Source organism: Lathyrus oleraceus, chromosome 4 (genome assembly GCF_024323335.1).
Source record: "Lathyrus oleraceus cultivar Zhongwan6 chromosome 4, CAAS_Psat_ZW6_1.0, whole genome shotgun sequence".
Lineage (NCBI taxonomy): Eukaryota > Viridiplantae > Streptophyta > Magnoliopsida > Fabales > Fabaceae > Lathyrus > Lathyrus oleraceus.
In genome coordinates, this window is record NC_066582.1 from 166,573,524 (window position 1) to 166,591,606 (window position 18,083).

The following is an 18,083-nucleotide window of genomic DNA, read 5'->3' on the forward strand; positions in this document are numbered from 1 at the left end:
ATTTTTAAAAAATAATTGATAGTATTTATTTTATTATTAAAATAAATCTGATTTATTATAATGTTTTATTTTTAAAAATATGTTGTTCTTTTTTTATTTTATTAAATTTTATCTCTATTCTTTAATTTTTAAAAATATTATATATTAATATATTCAAATTAATATTCAATTATTTTGTGTTTTATTTTATAATGTATTTATATTTTATTAATTTTTTATATATTAAATATTTAAGTATTATTTTATATAACTTAGACATGTATTAATATATTATATTATTTATAAAAAGTAATATAATATTTAAAAATATATTATATTTAAAATAATATAATTTTTCAATTGTATTTATAATAAATATTATGAAGTTTTATTTGAATTTTTGTGTAAAAATTAATATAAAAAATAATATGTTTAAGGTTGAATAATTCAAAAAATTTAAAGAGGGGTAATAATTTTTAAACGCATAATACAATGTAAACAACCCTATAAAATCCAAGATAGTTTGAATTGGTGTATTTAATATCGAATAATTTATTTTTGATGTATTTAATATCGATTAATCCGTTTTATCAGCTATACATACTCGGTCGAAAGGTGTTGGATAGTTTTATATTGATTATAAATAAATTATATAAATATTGAAGAATATAATTCATATATTTAAGATATTAAAATTTAAAATAAAAATTTAGTGTCTTTCTCTTATGATCTAAGAACAATGGCTCATTAAATATATGATGAAACAAATTAACATGAAGAGTTTGTGGTGCAGTGGTAGCGTGTTTCACTATTGATCCAAAGGTTGTGTGTTTGTTTCTTGGTGGCTGCATTGGCGCCTCCTCTTATTTTTTTGGGGTGCGCCAACTCCCCCGGCGCATCCTCTCCCAAACATGATTATTTTGGAAAAAAAATTCCCCCGGCGCATCCTCTCCCAAACATGGTTATTTTGGAAAAAAATTGAAAAGTTGATTATTTTCGTATTTTTTTTGAAAAATATGATTATTTTAAAAAAAAAAATCATTAAAATAATTGTCATTCATTTGGTATTTTTTTAAATGATAAATTATAATTTAGTTGAAATTTGGTATTTCTTACAAAATAATTGTTTTTATCTTGGTAAGTCCCAGTTATTGTGACACTATAACCATGTAAAACATAGTTTTATTTTATTGCGGAAGTTATAAGAGATATAATTTTTAAATATAAAAAAATAAAAAATAATAATAAAAGAGATAAAAAAATTTAAAAAAATTTAGATTCATAAATCTATCATGTATCTTGAATGTTTATGTTATCTTTCTCTTCTTTAGTGTCATAAATTAAGAAATTCTTTCTTTCTACTACTAAAACACCATCACTATCCATCTTTCTTCATAATCCTAAAATTAAAAAATAATAATAAGTTTCAAACTGTAAGAGAGAAAAAAAAAATTCAAATGCATGTTAACCACACAATACATAAAACATATGATAAACAACTGCTTAGAAGAAATTGGATAACAAGTAAAAGAAAAACAATATGAATCATTGAAACTTTAGAAGCATTAAAAAAAAGAGTTAGATTTAATCTTTACATCAATAATGAAAAATTATATTGTTGTTGTCTGATAAGTACTTTGTGATTATGAAAAAATCTAACTTTTTTTTTTTAATGCTTCTAAGAGCATCTCCAGCGGCAGCAGTACTATGGTTTTTCAGCCAGTTTGTCAAGTGGAAGCGGTTCTTTTACTTTTCAACGAATGGAGTTCGCCATGTTGGCAAGACCGATGCTTCATGAAGCAACGGTTACTTTTTTTTTCTTCTATTTTTTTATTTAAAAAGTAGTCTGCCATGCAACGGTTACTTCTTTTATTTATTTATTTATTATTTAGAAAGTAGCATTCAACGGCTACTTATTTTTCTTTTTATTTATTTTAACATATTTTTTATTATAAATATAATTTTGGTTTCCAAAAATTTACCAACACAAATTTCTCTCACTTTTATTTTCTCTTCAATTTGAAATTTCTCTCTCACAATTTCATCATTTTATTCCTATACTTTTAATTTTTTTACAACAATTTTTTCTCATTAGCATTTTTTTTACAAAATATTTAATTCAAAATTTCATCTTTTTACTTCAAATTACAATTGTTTAGGCCAAATGGATCCTAATCATTTTCATTATCAACAAGCTTTTTTCAATTACATGCAAAATTATCAAAATCATAATCCTCAAAATTCTCAAATTCCACCGGTGCCAACAAACCCCGCCATATTTCTTCCGTCACCAAACAATCCAAATATGTATCCTATACCTCAAATGAATTCTAATAGTATGGAATTCTCTACTCAAGTTCCACCATTTTCTACTCAAGTCCCACCATTTTCTACTCAAGTTGGTACTGAAAAAGAAGAAAGGGTTGTCGTTAAAAAAAGATCTCGAGAGCAATTTACAAGGGAAGAGGATATACTACTTATCCAATCATGACTCAATGTTTCAAAGGATCCAATTGTGGGAGTTGATCAAAAGGCTGAGAGTTTTTGGTTAAGAATTGCTGCTAGTTATAACCAATATCGTGGGCAATTGCGGGAAAAGTTAGGGGGACAGTTAAAATGTCGATGGCATAGAATAAATGGCATGGTTCAAAAATTTGTTGGGTGTTACAAAATTGCTCTTAAAGAAAAGAAAAGTGGGACATCCGAGACCGATGTCATGGCAGATGCACATGCTATTTTTGCTCAGGATCAAGGTACAACATTCAATCTTGAGTATGCATGGCGATTGTTAAAAGATGAAGCTAAATGGCGCATCGTCGAAGAATCGATTGGAAGTTCTGCAAAAATAACAAAGACTTATGCTAGTGGGGCATCATCGGAGAACCCAGATACAACTTCAAGTTATGAGTTTAACTCATCATCACCAATGGAGCATCCAATGGGACAAAAAGCAGCAAAAAGGAAGGGTAAGGCATCCGAAATTCCAAATGCAACGCAAGATGCAAAGAATAAAAGAGCAATAACAATGGACAGACTTGCGCAAGCTAAGGAGGACGAGCTAGAATTAAGGGTAGTGCAAATGGTGATGAAAGACACTTCTACTATGAACGATAGTCAACGAGATATTCATGAAAAATATTGTAATAAGATGAAGAAAAAAATATGGAATGTAGTTAGTATCACTTATGTAAAATGGTCATTAGTACCACTTTAATTTATCAACACCTATGTAAAATGGTCATTAGTACCACTTTAATTTAAACTAGCCGTTATTCAAACTACCACTTTAATTTAAACTAGCCGTTATTCAAACTAGCCGTTATTCAAACTAGTCGTTATTCAAACTAGCCGTTATTTAAACTAGCCGTTATTTAAACCATTATATATACTACCACTTATGTCATTGTTCTCTCATTCTCATCTTATTCTTCTCATTTTTCTCTCATTCTTTACTCACTAAATGGATTCAGACAATTCAGATAATTACGATCAAGAATTTTGGGAGTTGGTTGAAGAAGAATTTATGGACGACAGTGATGAAGAAGAACAACTTCAGAATGAACGTCGATCTGGAAGTTCCTCTAGGCCAAAGAGAAGAACAATGGTAGATCGAGGTCGTGAAGAAGGGCACAATCGATTATTCAATGACTACTTCTCGGAAAACCCAGTATACACAGATGTTCAATTCCGAAGAAGGTTCAGAATGCATAGGCATGTATTTCTTCGAATTGTAGATGCCCTTGGAAATCATGATGAATATTTCCAAATGAGGGTCGATGCAACTGGTAAAATGGGTCTTTCACCATTGCAGAAATGTACATCTGCTATTCGTATGCTGGCGTATGGGTCTCCTGCTGACCTTGTAGACGAATATGTTCGAATCGGTGAAAGCACTTCAATTGAGTGCTTAGAAAGATTTGTTAAGGGTGTCAATGTTGTATTTGGCGCTGAGTATTTGAGAAAGCCTAACAACAATGATGTTGAACATCTTTTACAAATGGGAGAGTCACGTGGCTTTCCAGGTATGTTGGGTTCCATCGATTGTATGCATTGGGTATGGAAAAATTGTCCTGTTGCATGGAAAGGACAATTTTGTCGAGGTGATCATGGTAAGCCCACAATCATGCTTGAAGCAGTGGCATCACAAGACTTATGGATTTGGCATGCTTTTTTTGGTATTACAGGTTCAAACAATGACATTAATGTGCTAAACCAATCCAACGTGTTTAACGATATTTTGGAAGGACGTGCTCCCAATGTGCAATATACAATCAATGGGACACCATATAATATGGGGTATTATTTAGCAGATGGTATATATCCCGAGTGGGCTACATTTGTCAATACTATTTCAATGCCACAGGGAGAAAAGAAAAAATTATTTGCTCAACATCAAGAATCGGCTAGAAAAGATGTGGAGCGAGCATTTGGAGTGCTTCAATCTCGATTTGCAATTATACGTGGCCCAGCGCGTGCCTGGCACATGGACACTCTCAAGCATACCATATATGCCTGCATCATATTGCACAACATGATTGTGGAAGATGAACGCCATACATATGGAGGTAATTTTGATTACTCTTATGATAATGTGGATATCAATAACTCAACAACTGAAACATTTAGCGGTCCTCATCCGAATCTTGCAACAAGACTACAAAGAAGAGCAAGTATTCAAGAAAAACAAGTTCATCGTAAACTTCAAGGAGATCTAGTCGAATATATTTGGGAACGCTTTGGACATGAAGATGATGAAATTTAAGTTTGATTAATTATGTGATGTTATTTATTTTTATTGTTTTTAATTATATATCATGTATTTGAGATTAATTTTAATTATCATTTTAAATTATAAGTTTAATTTAATTTTTTTTTATATCAAATTTAATTTAAAACACTAAAATTATTATTTTAATTAATATAAAATTTAATATGAATAAAATATTAATATATAAAATAAAATTATGAGATTCAATCTGAGTTCTTCAGAGTTGCACCATTGGAGTGAAAAAGTAGTTGAGTTACTTCAAGCTGACGTGGCTTAATAGGTCCCACAAAGAACCCAAAAATGGGTTCACGGTTGGAGATGCTCTTATATACATGAAAGATATAGTTTAAATAAGAATGTAACTTAAGCTTTTATATATTAGATCGTTTGGAGTGAATCAGGATTGGATTTGGCCTTTGACTTTTTTGGGCCACGCACTAAAGCTTGAGGGGTGAAATTATTACCACTTAGAAAAAAAGGATTTTGTTTATATACTTTACATACTAATTATATATAAGCACATTTGACTATATAAAAATAAATTAATACTAATTTACTATTACCTTATTATTAGTATTAACACATTAATAATAAATTAAAATTATTAATATTAATACATTATCAATGTAAAAATATATTACACATATATCGATCAAAATAGTTTAAAATATTAAATCATATAAGTAAGCGGAATATATAATTGACATTGGTTGATAGTATAAAAATAATTTCCACCGTCAGTGCACCATCATTTTTCTCTAATAATAAACTGAAATTATTAATATTAACACATTAAAAGTAAAATATAATTTACATATATATTTACATAGTATATATTAATAATAAACTAAATTTTTTAAATAAAACATTTTTAGTTTATTAATTATTTTAAATTAATAAATGAAAATATTAAATAGAAATTCTTATTTAATAATTTTAGTTTATTAAATAATATATTTATATTAATAAATTAAAATCTTTTAGTTTATTAATTAATTTAAATTAATAAACCAAATTATATATAGAAATTTTTATTTAATAATTTCAGTTTATTAATTTATATATTTATATTAATAAACTGAAATTTTTTAGGTTATTAATTATTTTAAATTAATAAACTAAATTATTATATAGAAATTTTTATTCAATCATTTCAGTTTATTAATTTAATATATTTTATTTAATAATTTCAGTTTATTAATTTATATATTTATATTAATAAACTGAAATTCTTTAGTTTATTAATTATTTTTAATTAATATACTAAATTATTATATAGAAATTTTTATTTAACAATTTCATTTTATTAATTTAATAATTTTTATTTTAAAATTTCAGTTTATTAGTTTATATATTTATATTAATAAACTGAAATTTTTTAGGTTATTAATTATTTTAAATTAATAAACTAAATTTAAGAGTGAAAGGGTTTGGTTGGAAATTTAATTATTTTAATTTAATAAACTAGAAGCCATGATTGGAAATGGAGTTTTGTTGAAAAGGAAAAGAGTGAAAGAGTTTGGTTGCTCTGCGCGAGAAAATAAAAATTGTAAGAAAAGTTGAAAGGAGGATGAAAAAGAGAGGAAATGAAAAATGTTATTTATAAGTTTCTCAATGCATGTAATGGATCAGACACATGGCGTCCATGTAGGGGAGATTGAAGCATTTTTGGGGTTTACAAAGCACAACATTGATGTGAGTGTGAGCAATTATGGACGACGTGCAAATCCACGACTTTCTAGGAAGTAAGAGTAATGATGAGATTCTAAGCGGATCTCATGGAAAATGACAATGCGCCGTAAAAAGGGTAATGATGACGATGACATCAGAAAAAGCAAAAACATCGTCGAAAAATGTGATAAAAAGGCCACGTCTCTTTTCTTTGATTCAGATCGAAACATTACCTTTTGGGGGGCAATTTGTTACCTTGAATTTTTTGACTTGGCTATAAGTAGCAAGTATTAATGGGACAATAATGAATATGCTAGGTTGAAGGACAAGGTAAGCGAAGTCGAAGGGGAACCGAGTTGATGCCAGGTCAGAAGTCACATATAGTGGTGCCGGTCGAAGTAATTACACGTCAAAGGACATTGTAAGAGTTCTGGGACTTAGTGAAATTGAATACTATGCTATGTTGGCTAAGGTTGGAATTCATCATTACAATGGAAACAATGTCAAATTGGGCATTGCATGTGGAAAATGATGGAGTGGGTTGTCGTAGCATGGTTGACATTAAAGACTTCGATGAGGGAAGTCAGTTCCTGACGACCAGTAAAGGTAGTTAAGATATTTGAATGGTGTTACAAGAGCGGGAACTGGTTTGATATGGGCGGTTACTCGAAGATACGTGGAGGCTCATCAGATAGAACCATGCACGGGGATGAAATGTGTCGTGATATGGTTAGTCGACCGTTCTTAGGTAGTTATTTTATAGTAGTATATAAATGGACTTATGTTCATTTGGGAAGGGGCCCACAATTGTACACATATTCTGTAAACTCAAAGTATCTGTACGTTTGAGAAACAAGTGAGAAAAATGTATGTATGCGTTCCATAATTTATAAATTTCGTCTTTTCACATTTAAGTATCTTTTATGCATTGAACTATCTTTCAATTTCACTTTACAGTTCATGCTTCTACTTCACCTTGCATTTTGTTTTTCAATCTTTATTTTGAAAATATTTTATTCCGAATCTTGTTTCAAACATTGAAATAAATCGAAGAAGTTATCCTTCGATTTCAACACAATGTTGTTCAAAATCATAAATGCACACAAATATGTTCCGGAAGATTTTCAAGTTTGACCCCTTAAGTATTAATAGAAACTTGTATTTGTTTACCAAATTTCACAGTAAATAGAGGGAACCAAGCACATTGATGTTAGGTTTCATTTTGTTAGAGAGAAAATCGAGAAAGGAGAAGTGAAAGTGCTTAAGGTTTCGACTGAAGATAATATGACTGATATGACCACCAAGTTATTGCCTAATAACAAGTTCTTTCAGCGTATGTAGCTGAATGATGGTAACTAACTTGTTCCCTTGATGTTTTAGAGTTTATTTCAAGGTGGAGATTGTGGTATTTTGGATCAAACTCTAGTCTCGACAAGGTATCCTCTTGGTTCGACTGGGTTGTGGCATGTTGTAGTCGAAGTCTGATCTAACATGCAGTAGTCGAAAAAATGCATGCAATAGTCGAAGTCTGATATAACATGTAGTGACTTAAGTTAGTTATGGTCTATTGTTATGTATGTCATGTATGAGTGTTATCGTCATAGATGACATACACATACTAGGAGTTTATATATAGATTGTACTCTAGTTTGTTAGATAAGGAGGTTAAGTTTTTATTCATTTGTAATCTTTTAACCCTAATTGAGAAAGTTAATAGAAAAACCATTTTAACCAACCCTGTTTCTCAGTATTCTCTCTCTCTCTCTCTCTCTCTCTCTCTCTCTCTCTCTCTCTCTCTCTCTCTCTCTCTTCGTAGCTGAATCTTTTTCTTATGTTTGTTCAAGAAAATCTATCTTTATAATAGTATTGCTTCGTTCTTGGTGCGATGATAGTCACAACACAAATCATCATTGAAAGAATGTTTTTTCTAACATTATGAAAGGTTGAAATATGAAAACTATTTATAGGTGCTGGAGATGAAGCACAAAAAGAAGTGAAGAAATCATGTTTGATTCAAGTCAAGAGCATTTGGTGATTTGAGTAAAGTTAGCAAAGTAATGAGAAACAAGATCAACACTTAAAAGAGAGACACATTCCTCTGTGATTCGACTCAAGGCTTAATGCACGATTCAACTCACAATGTCATGATTTGAGTCAAGACATGACCATGATTCAACTCAAACTAGACAATGGATGGAAAATGATACGTGATTCAACTCAAGCATAGACTATGATTCGACTCACAGGTGCATGATTCAAATCAGAAGCTGGTTGTGATTTGACTCACAAGCTTCAACCAAAATCATATTCCTCTCTGCCTCGTTTGATTCGACTCATGGGAATGTGTGATTTGAATCACACGTCAAAAACCTAAAAAATCAAGTTTTCAACTATGTTTTGAGATTCTACCTTTAACATGACTTTAATCAATCTCAATTAAGGTTCTTGTTCAACAAAACCCGACTAATTAACCTAAAAACATAATGTTCCAACTCAAACACAAATACTTTGAATTATGCATTCTAAAATACAGATCCAAAAACCGATCTTAAAAGATATGCAATTGAAGAGGAGACTCAAATATAAACTGAATTCAAAGCAAAGCTTAAAAACCAAGTAACAAAATCGTATGAGATTCTCCCTCTCAATGTAATAGAGACATGAAACTTCATATAAACTGCATGAATATGGGTGCATGAGTTCGACTTAGATGAGTAGACTTTAAGTTAGACTCTAAAAGTGTAACAACTAATGTGAATAACCAACAATTGAGTTTATTAGAGTTTGGTGAAGTTATCAAAGAATGTAAATATTTACTAGCTTATTATTTTATAAAATTTCAAATTAAGTTCCTTAAAAAATAAACTAATATAGTTGCTCATATCTATTTTTTTTCCTCTCTAGTTTTCACAATTTTTTTTCGATAACTCAACAAGTATTCAAATATTTCTTATTAATGATATGAATAAAGTATATTCTACTTAAAAATAAATAATACTAAGTATCTAATTAATTCCATCAATTTTTAAAATGTGTGAATTTATATAATTTATATAGTATAAATATCTAATTAATTTCATCAATTTTTAAAATCTGTGCATTTATATCATTTATTCCCACCAAAGTTATAATAATAACTTGAAACTTTTTGGGCGTCATATTTAGATATTTTTGATTTAGTTTACCTTGTTCCGCCGCTATAAAATTTCCAACTCACTAGATTCAACAAACTATAAACAAATTTTAACAATATACATTAAATTTCCTTTGTTAGAATTAAAAAAAAGAGCCTATAAGATTCGAAATTTGTTTTCTCATATAAATCGATAAAGTCAAAACGAGGTCGTCACGTCCCAAAAAAAAGTGTCGCTGTATACCCTGTGATTTGAGCAGTAAACAGCGCACTCACCGCATCCACTTCTCATAACCAAAAAGCAAAAGAGAAAGAAAAGAACAAAGTGAGAACAAAAACACACACTCAAAAGAAGCGATTCCAAGAAGCTAATATTCAACGCAGAGAGTATCGAAATTTTAGAAGCGCTTTTAGGAAAATCGATTCTGGAGTCGGAGATGGAGATTTCGACTCCCACCTCTTCCAAGCCGCTGTCCATTACGCCGCGGTCTAGGGTTTTGAGAAGCCCGCTCTCCGATGATCAGATCTGGAAACGCTTGAGGGACGCTGGTTTTGACGAAGAATCGATTAAACATAAAGATAAGTCTGCACTTGTAGCTTACATCGCAAAGCTTGAAGCTGAGGTTCGTAAATTTCTTCTTCTCTATATGCCTTCCTTTTTCACTGTAATTTTTCTGGTTTTTGAATTGGGGAAATAGGGTTTTTAATTAATGTGTTCTCTGTGAGATGGATTATTGATGGCTCCTATGAATAATTTGAGATGGCTTAGTGGATATTGTATAGATCATTGATAGTGATTAGCTTCTTGTATTGCTATGATCGAATAAAATCATTGTTTGAAACTTTAGAGTATTGATGGGAGCATAGCCATTTGTCCCTTTATAGAATGGTTTGAATTGTGTGTTTAAACTGATAGTGGTTGGTTTTAGTGGAATGGAACCACAGCCATTTGTCCCTTTAGAATTGTTTGAATTGTGTGTTTAAAGGTTTAATTTGATTTGACAAATCAGCACTGCAGTGCATCAAATTCAGCTTAGGTGGTTTGGACACGTAGAGAGAAGACATGTAGATCATGTAGTAAAGAGAGTAGATTCATGTTTATTTGATAGAATAGAACATAATGAAACAGAGGAAAACCTAGAAAAACTATAAGAAGAACTATTAAGAATTTCTAGAGATAAATGAGTTGGATAGAGAAACATGTTATTTGATAGAATAGAACATTAGGACGACGTTTGATCCATGTAGCTGACCTCACTTAGTGGGTAAGGCCGGGTTGTTGCCGTTGTTGTTGATTCATGTTTATTCAGCTTAATTTTGCTTTGCCTCTATATATGACTCACATGTATCGGAAGAATAACCATGATTTAGTTTTTGTGGTCAGTTCACTTGCAAGGTCAGGTGAGAAAGTTGAGTTTGATACTGGATTTGCTAGAATTGTTAAATAGTTTGTTATAATACAAACTTATAATTTTCTTCCATCAATCAAATTGCATTTTCAACTGAATACTCTGAAAGGTTTATGTGTTTCAGCAAAATTTATTTTTAATTTCTTGCTTTACTTTGTTTCTGACTTAAACGTTTTATGTAGATATATGATCATCAGCATCACATGGGCCTTCTCATATTGGAGAGAAAGGAACTGGCTTCCAAGTATGAACAAGTTAAAACCATGGTTGAATCATCTGAGTTAATGCATAACCATGATTCGTCCATGAATAAATCTGCATTAGCTGAATCAAGAAAACGGGAAGAATCTTTGAAGAAAACAATAGGCGTGAAAGATGCATGCATAGGAAGTGTAAGCTTGAATAATATCTACCCTTGCAAAACCATATATTCCATTTTCCATTCCATTTTTTATTCAAAGTTTGAGATAGCATTTTTATTGCTTTTTGTAGCTTGAGAAGGCCTTGCATGAGATGCGTACTGAATGTGCTGAAACAAAGGTTGCAGCTGAGAGTAAATTAGCTGAAGCACACCAATTGATAGAAGAAGCACAAAAAAAGTTTACGGAGGCTGAAGCCAAAGTGTGTACTGTAGAATCTTTGCAAGCAGATGCTACTCGATATAACAATGTTGCAGAAAGGAAGCTTCGTGATGTTGAAGCACGGGAAGACAACCTCAGGCGGCAAATTATATCTTTCAAGTCAGAGTATGTGATTCTTATAATATAATTAATAAGTGAATTCATGTGATCTTGAGCAAGCAGGTGATCTTAATCGACCTGTAATGATATAAAATTTTGATAGGTCGATGTTTTCAGAATGTATGTTGATATCTCTTTCTTTCCCTTCTCTCACAGTTGTGATGAAAAAGATAAGGAGCTGAATCTTGAGAGGCAGTCCCTCTCTGAAAGGCAGAAGGTTTTGCAGCAAGAACAGGAAAGGTTACTTCAATCGCAGTCCTTGCTCAACCAGAGAGAGGATCATCTTTTTAGTAGATCTCAGGAACTAAATCGTCTTCAAAAAGAGTTGGAGGACACAAAGTTTAAAACTGAAAAGGAACATGAGGCCCTCCATGACAAGAAAACCAGCCTAAAACTACTGGAGGCCACCCTTATACAACGAGAAGAGGTTTGGATTTTCTCAGTTGGGTCAAGATGAAACTGTTACTAAGTAGTTTTTAATTTCTGTCTTGTTCACCTGTGGATATGTGTTTGTCAAAACAGGCACTCACCAAATGGAAAACCGAGCTTGACAAGAAAGAGAAAGTGTTGCTTGAATTTGAAGTGAAACTTTCTAATAGAGAATCTGTATGTTCTCTTCTTATGCTCAATGGTTCATTTTAATTTTTCAGTCTTTCTTTGTATCGTTATTATTTTAACTTTGTTGAATAATGTAGGATGAAACTCAGAAGGTTATGGCAGATCAGGAAGCCACATTGAGAGCAAGAAAACATGATTTGGAAGTTGAGCTACAAATGCAGCGCAAATCGGTTGAAAATGAAATTGAGACAAAGAGACGGGCTTGGGAATTAAAGGAGGTTGATCTTAAACAACGGGAGGACCAAATCCTTGAAAGGGAACATGAGTTGGAAGTCCTGGCAAGATCACTGACCGAAAAGGAGAAAGACCTAGTGGAACTGTCAACTTCTCTTAAAGATAAAGATCATAGCCTTAGATCTGCTGAGAAGGAGTTTGAATTAAACAAAAACATTTTGCAAAAGGAGAAAGATGATATTGAACAAGCTAAGCAAGATCTGCAGGAGTCTTTGATATCTTTGGAAAATGAAAAAAGACAAGTTGATAACGCAAAGAAGAGATTGGAGGTCATCCAAAGTGAAACAGGTGACTTGTCAGTTTTTGAAGTGAAACTAAAGGAAGAGATTGATCTTGTAAGATCTCAGAATTTGGAGCTTTTGGCTGAGGCTGATAAGTTGAAAGCTGAAAAGGCCAAGTTTGAAGCTGAGTGGGAGCTTCTTGATGAAAAAAAAGAAGAGTTGCGAAAAGAAGCAGAATTTATAGAAAATGAAAGGAAGGCGGTTTCCACTTTTATTAAAAATGAGCGTGATAAGCTAAGAGAAGAGAAAGAAAATTTGCGTAATCAGTACACCCATGACTTGGGGTCACTTGCTAATGAACGGGAAAGTTTCATGAAGAAGATGGCAGATGAACATGCTGAGTGGTTTGGCAAGATGCAGCAGGAGCGAGCAGATTTTCAGCGGGATATTGAGATGCAAAAAAGGGAGTTGAATAACCTCATTGAGAAGAGACGGGAAGAAGTTGAAAGTTATTTGAAGGAAAAAGAAAAGGCTTTTGAGGAAGAGAAGGATAGGGAGCTCCGGTGTGTTGATGCTCTTAAAGAGAAAGCGGCAAAGGAATTGGAACAAGTTTCCTTGGAGATGAAAAGGCTTCAAACTGAGCGTACTGAGATAAGTTTGGATCGTGAACTAAGAAACAAAGAATGGGCTGAATTAACTGATTGTATTAAAGAACTTGAGGTTCAAAGGGATAAACTACAAAAACAGAGAGAACTGTTGCACGCAGATAGAATTAAAATTTATTCTCAGACTGAAGAACTGAAAAAGCTAGAAGACTCCAAAGTTGTCTCTGATGACCTTGCTATTGTTGAAATGCTGAAATCTGATATGGAGTATAACCTACAGAAAATGTCTTCAAGGAAAAATTTGAAGCATCAGGCTCTTACACAAAGCCGTCTGAGCAAGGACTTGGATGTTGATAACATCAGCAATGAGTTTGGTACTCCATTTGTGCAGAATTCATCAGCTGTTTCTCCTCCTAGTGCGGCTCGATTCTCATGGATAAAACGATGCACAGAACTAATATTCCGAAATTCTCCTGATACGCCACTCATGAAAAAAGAAAATTCGCCTCTGCTTTCTGATAAAAATAATGTTAGTAATGGGCAAACACACTTGGATAATGACAAACCACTTGGTAATTTTAGCAATGGACAGCAAATGGAATTTTCTTTTGGAGAACCAAAAGTAATTGTTGAAGTACCATCTCGAGATGGAAATGCTAGTAGGACAAGTGAGTTTGAATCTGTAACTAAAGATGTTAATGGGAAAACTGCTTTTTCAGATGAACGCCAAATGGGCAGAGGAAAAAGAAGCAGGGGGAACTTGATTAATAAAGTTGGTGATCCACTTGTAGATGTTGTGCAGAATAAGAAACCAAGAGCATTAGAACAGATGGCCAAAAATCCTTTAGATCAGGGCACTACCTACTGGTACAAATTTGCCCTCTGAAACACATTTTTAGCAGGATTTTTATGGATTTGATTCATAAGCACGGACTGTGTAAATGTTTTTTACACTGTCAGTCAATCATCACCGTTCAATTACTAAAAAAATTTGACTTTCATCATATTTTCTTAATGATCACGGATTGTGTAAATATTTTTTACACTGTCAGTCAATCATCACCGTTCAATTACTAAATTTTTTTGACTTTCATCATATTTTCTTAATGATGAATTGTGATTGATTGACTGTAAAAAGTTTTACACCGACAATACATCAATTTATTTTTCTTAATTTATTAAAAAGGCCAAGTTTATTGGTATAATCCAAAGAAAGAACAAGTGTTGCTACATTTATTTTTGAGCATATAGGTAGTTTTACTTTAGTAATATATGATTCATAGGTGGTTTATTGATTCACAAGTTTTTTATTGATTTTGTTTTCAGTGTGCTTTCAACCCAGTCAGATATATCAGAGATTCAGCAGGTGTCAACGACTTCAAATCATAAACACGGGAACACTGAAGAAACTCGTGTAGTAACGATTGACAAGGTGATTCATGTTTCAGAAGTGGTTTCTGAGAAAGTTGATACTCTCAGCATTCCCAATCAAGAACCTGGAGATAATTTGCAGAGTCCTACGTTGGGAGTGTGTCAATATAATCTTCATAGAGAAACAATTGATCAGTCAAATTCTAGTGTATTGGAAAACAAAGAAGGAATATGCAAAGAAAACAATGAACATGTTTCTTTCTGAATACTGTTAGGTATTCACAATTAGTTCTGCTTCTACTTATTGGTATTTCATTTCTAGACTAGGTAACCTCAAAACTTGTTGTCTTTTGTTTCTTTTTCTGCTTAAACTCCTCTCAGTTCTTAATGCAGGTTTTGTTTGGCTGTGTACAGGGACTATGGACGTGTGCATTGGTACTGAAAATTAGTTGGTTAAGACATAAATATATATTAGGAGTGTGTGGTGTGTGTCAATACTAAATCATGTCTAGCCGTAAATTCCTCTATACTTTTTCTCACATTCAATTTTACTTAAATAATGTTACATTCGGAAATATAACGCATTGATTTGGCTTTGTTTCTTCTTGCAATGCAGGATATCATATGTCGGTTTGTTGGAGCCTGGTTATTTGTCTATACTATAGATAATTGGCTATATCTGTTTTGTATATACATCTCATGGATGCAGTTGCAAATTGCATTTAGGATGAGGGTAGAGTGCTTATATAATGTTTTCATGAAATCAAAATGTTTCGTACTTCTAAAAGAATGGAGAGATAGCTAGAAACATCATATCAGTTTTCTGATTTGATGAGTTCTTTCTCTATGGTATTTTTTGGTCGCTTTCAATTCAAATTTGCTTTTGGCGCAATGTTGGGTTCCGTTGTGTACATTGATAGTAAATTTGTCTCTCGGAATAGTCTTTGATTGTTTTGTTAAAGAGTCATAAGTATCTGAAGCTCTTATTTACATTTTGCTGGTTCTTACTATGCGTTTGTATTATGTTAATGGTTAGATCACTAAATGTTAATTTGATAGTCTTTAAGGGTTAAATCTACTTTTGATCTGTGAAAAATCTTGTTTACGCTGCATTGATTAGTACTATACGAATCATTCCAGACTCAGAAACTGTACATTGTATTTTGATAAAAAAAAAGCTCATTGAACTTTTCATGATTTGAGGGAAAATAGTTGCGGGAAGAGTTAGGGTTTCGTTAGTAAAAGGTAGGGGATAGTCGGTCGATATTTATTGAGGATCAATAATCTAATTGAGTTTATAGTATTTATTAAAAATAATGGTTAAAATAGTTTATAAATACTATAAGATAAAGTTAAGAAAATGTATTTAATTGTAAGTTTATTCTTCATATTTGATGTTTTGATGATGGGACCATTTTAGGAGGGATTTAGAGGAGATGGTTAAAGTTCTTGACATCATTTGCGAGACTAGTCTAGGATTAGGTATTGAGTTAAATATTTATAAAATTGAGATTTTTTGATTTTCGAGTGATGATAGTAAAATTTGTGGGGAGTTGTTTTCATCAGACATTTGGAGATTGATGTTAGGGATGGAGTTGTTTGGAGGGGCTGTTAGTCGAGATGAAGACTTTATTGAGGAGTTGTCCATGAAGAGAGCGATCAAGGCAGTTGAGCTAATGTAACTTTTGTCATAATTAATGAATTCTCATAGTGGACTTCTTCTATTTCGTTCTTGCATGGGTGTTACCAAACTCTTTTTTGACCTTAGAACGTGTCGACCTCATATGGAGAAAACATTTATTTGGTTTGATAAAGAGTTTCAAATGGCGGGTGAAGACATCGTGGTTGGTGGAGGTCCTTTCTTCGGAGACCTTCAATGGATGACGACTTTTTTACATATTAGAGTTGGGGATTTGAGTTTGTACTTGGCAGCAGATGCTGCATCATATGTGTTTGTGCCTTCTAAGGTCCAATATTAGGTATAAGATCATATATGGAGAGACAATGAGATACATACTATGGTCCTTGATTTCGACATAACTTTGGATGATATTAGTGTTGTGATTCCAAATTTTGACCCTAACAGTTTTACTAGAAAAGACACCGTCCCTCCTAAAGCACGACGTGTTTTGGCGAGTGCCTTTTTAATAAAAGTGTTCATGATATGGATATAAAGTTTGACATGATCACAATGAAGCAGAAGGGCGATCCAAAACACAGCGGAATTTAAACTTTCTCCTTTAATGATCCTTACGAATGGGCATGATCAGTGATAGAATCGTTACCTCTTGTGGCGATCACGAGCGTTGAACGATGACAACGCCTCTACTCAGTCCAAACGAACGGATTCCTTCAATCTCAGTGCTAGCTGCTACGAATGAAGGCTTTGAGTGTGAGAGAGAGAGAAGCGAAATTGCAAGTGTCACAATGCTTCTACACAAGGGTTCTATTTATAGAACCACTTGTGTGGGCTGCAAGCTAAAAATCCCACTCAAGTGTATATGACCCATATCTTATAATATGCCAAAATCACTTAAGCGCGTGGTACCTTACCATATTTCGTATTCTACTTAAGTACACCGTACCTTACGATGTTCTATAATTCACTTAAGGGCACCGTACATTACAGTATTCCTTAATTACTCTATCTCTTATCAATCCGTTCTTTGTGTGTGACCCTATAGGTTTTCGCGACATTGACAACTATATTAAATCACGTATTTAACATAATAAACAGTGAGCGGTATCTAGCAACACATCACTGCTACCCAAGACCCGAAAATATCATGTGATCTGATAAATCCTTCTGTGATAATAATTATGTGTATAATTACCCTTTTGCCCTTATGTCTATATTGAACACAAGACATAGACTGTGTCATCCTTGTCCAGTTCAATATTGGGCCCATAGACATTTATCTTGTTACGCAGGATGGTCAAATTCCATCTAGGTCACTCATGTCCCTTAGCATGCTTCGTGGAGTACCCATCAACTGTCTTTATGGTCATCCAATTACGGACAACGTTTGATCAGCAATAAGGCACTCGACTCTACATCTAGGATCCACTATATCAGCAATAAGGCACTCGACTCTACATCTAGGGTCCATAGTGGTTTCAGGTCGAAGGGTGGACACCATTATCACCATGAGAATAATGACACTTTGCATAACATTCTATATAGTATTCTCATAACGGGTCAATCCAGTATAAATATTACTCTTAATATTCATACCTATGTTTAAGACTTGATAACTCTTTATCCATGATCCATGAGATGTGATCATCAGTCTATAAACATAATAGTCTTCATGCTTTAATGTTATCCCACTTC

General features: G+C 32.5%; 3 protein-coding genes across 3 annotated transcripts; all 3 read left to right on the forward strand.

The window, feature by feature from the left end:
* Positions 1-1,990: 1,990 nt before the first annotated feature.
* LOC127136531 (glutathione S-transferase T2) lies at positions 1,991-3,193 on the forward strand. The gene is made up of 2 exons (XM_051063078.1): positions 1,991-2,401; positions 2,486-3,193. The coding sequence occupies exons 1-2, from the start codon at positions 2,144-2,146 to the stop codon at positions 3,191-3,193; spliced, it is 966 nt and encodes a 321-aa protein (XP_050919035.1). The 5' UTR covers positions 1,991-2,143.
* A 246-nt stretch (positions 3,194-3,439) lies between these two features.
* LOC127136532 (uncharacterized) lies at positions 3,440-4,741 on the forward strand. Its single transcript, XM_051063079.1, has one exon. The coding sequence runs from the start codon at positions 3,440-3,442 to the stop codon at positions 4,739-4,741; it is 1,302 nt and encodes a 433-aa protein (XP_050919036.1).
* Positions 4,742-9,748: 5,007 nt separating this feature from the next.
* On the forward strand, positions 9,749-15,739 carry LOC127074335 (protein CROWDED NUCLEI 4). Its single transcript, XM_051015643.1, has 9 exons — positions 9,749-10,174; positions 11,143-11,352; positions 11,453-11,706; positions 11,857-12,127; positions 12,223-12,306; positions 12,396-14,245; positions 14,705-15,076; positions 15,164-15,263; positions 15,366-15,739. Exons 1-7 carry the CDS (start codon positions 9,989-9,991, stop codon positions 15,012-15,014), a joined length of 3,165 nt encoding a protein of 1,054 aa, XP_050871600.1. The 5' UTR covers positions 9,749-9,988; the 3' UTR covers positions 15,015-15,076; positions 15,164-15,263; positions 15,366-15,739.
* The last annotated feature ends 2,344 nt before the right edge of the window (positions 15,740-18,083 follow it).

Bases quoted from the DNA above. Each gene is read 5' to 3' on its own strand.
- LOC127136532 (XM_051063079.1), top strand. From the start codon at position 3,440: ATGGATTCAGACAATTCAGATAATTACGATCAAGAATTTTGGGAGTTG.
- LOC127074335 (XM_051015643.1), top strand. From the start codon at position 9,989: ATGGAGATTTCGACTCCCACCTCTTCCAAGCCGCTGTCCATTACGCCG. The intron at 11,353-11,452 runs GTAAGCTTGAAT...TGCTTTTTGTAG, and splicing joins AAGATGCATGCATAGGAAGT to CTTGAGAAGGCCTTGCATGA. The intron at 12,128-12,222 runs GTTTGGATTTTC...TTGTCAAAACAG, and splicing joins CCCTTATACAACGAGAAGAG to GCACTCACCAAATGGAAAAC.
- LOC127136531 (XM_051063078.1), top strand. From the start codon at position 2,144: ATGGATCCTAATCATTTTCATTATCAACAAGCTTTTTTCAATTACATG. The intron at 2,402-2,485 runs GTTGTCGTTAAA...AATGTTTCAAAG, and splicing joins GTACTGAAAAAGAAGAAAGG to GATCCAATTGTGGGAGTTGA.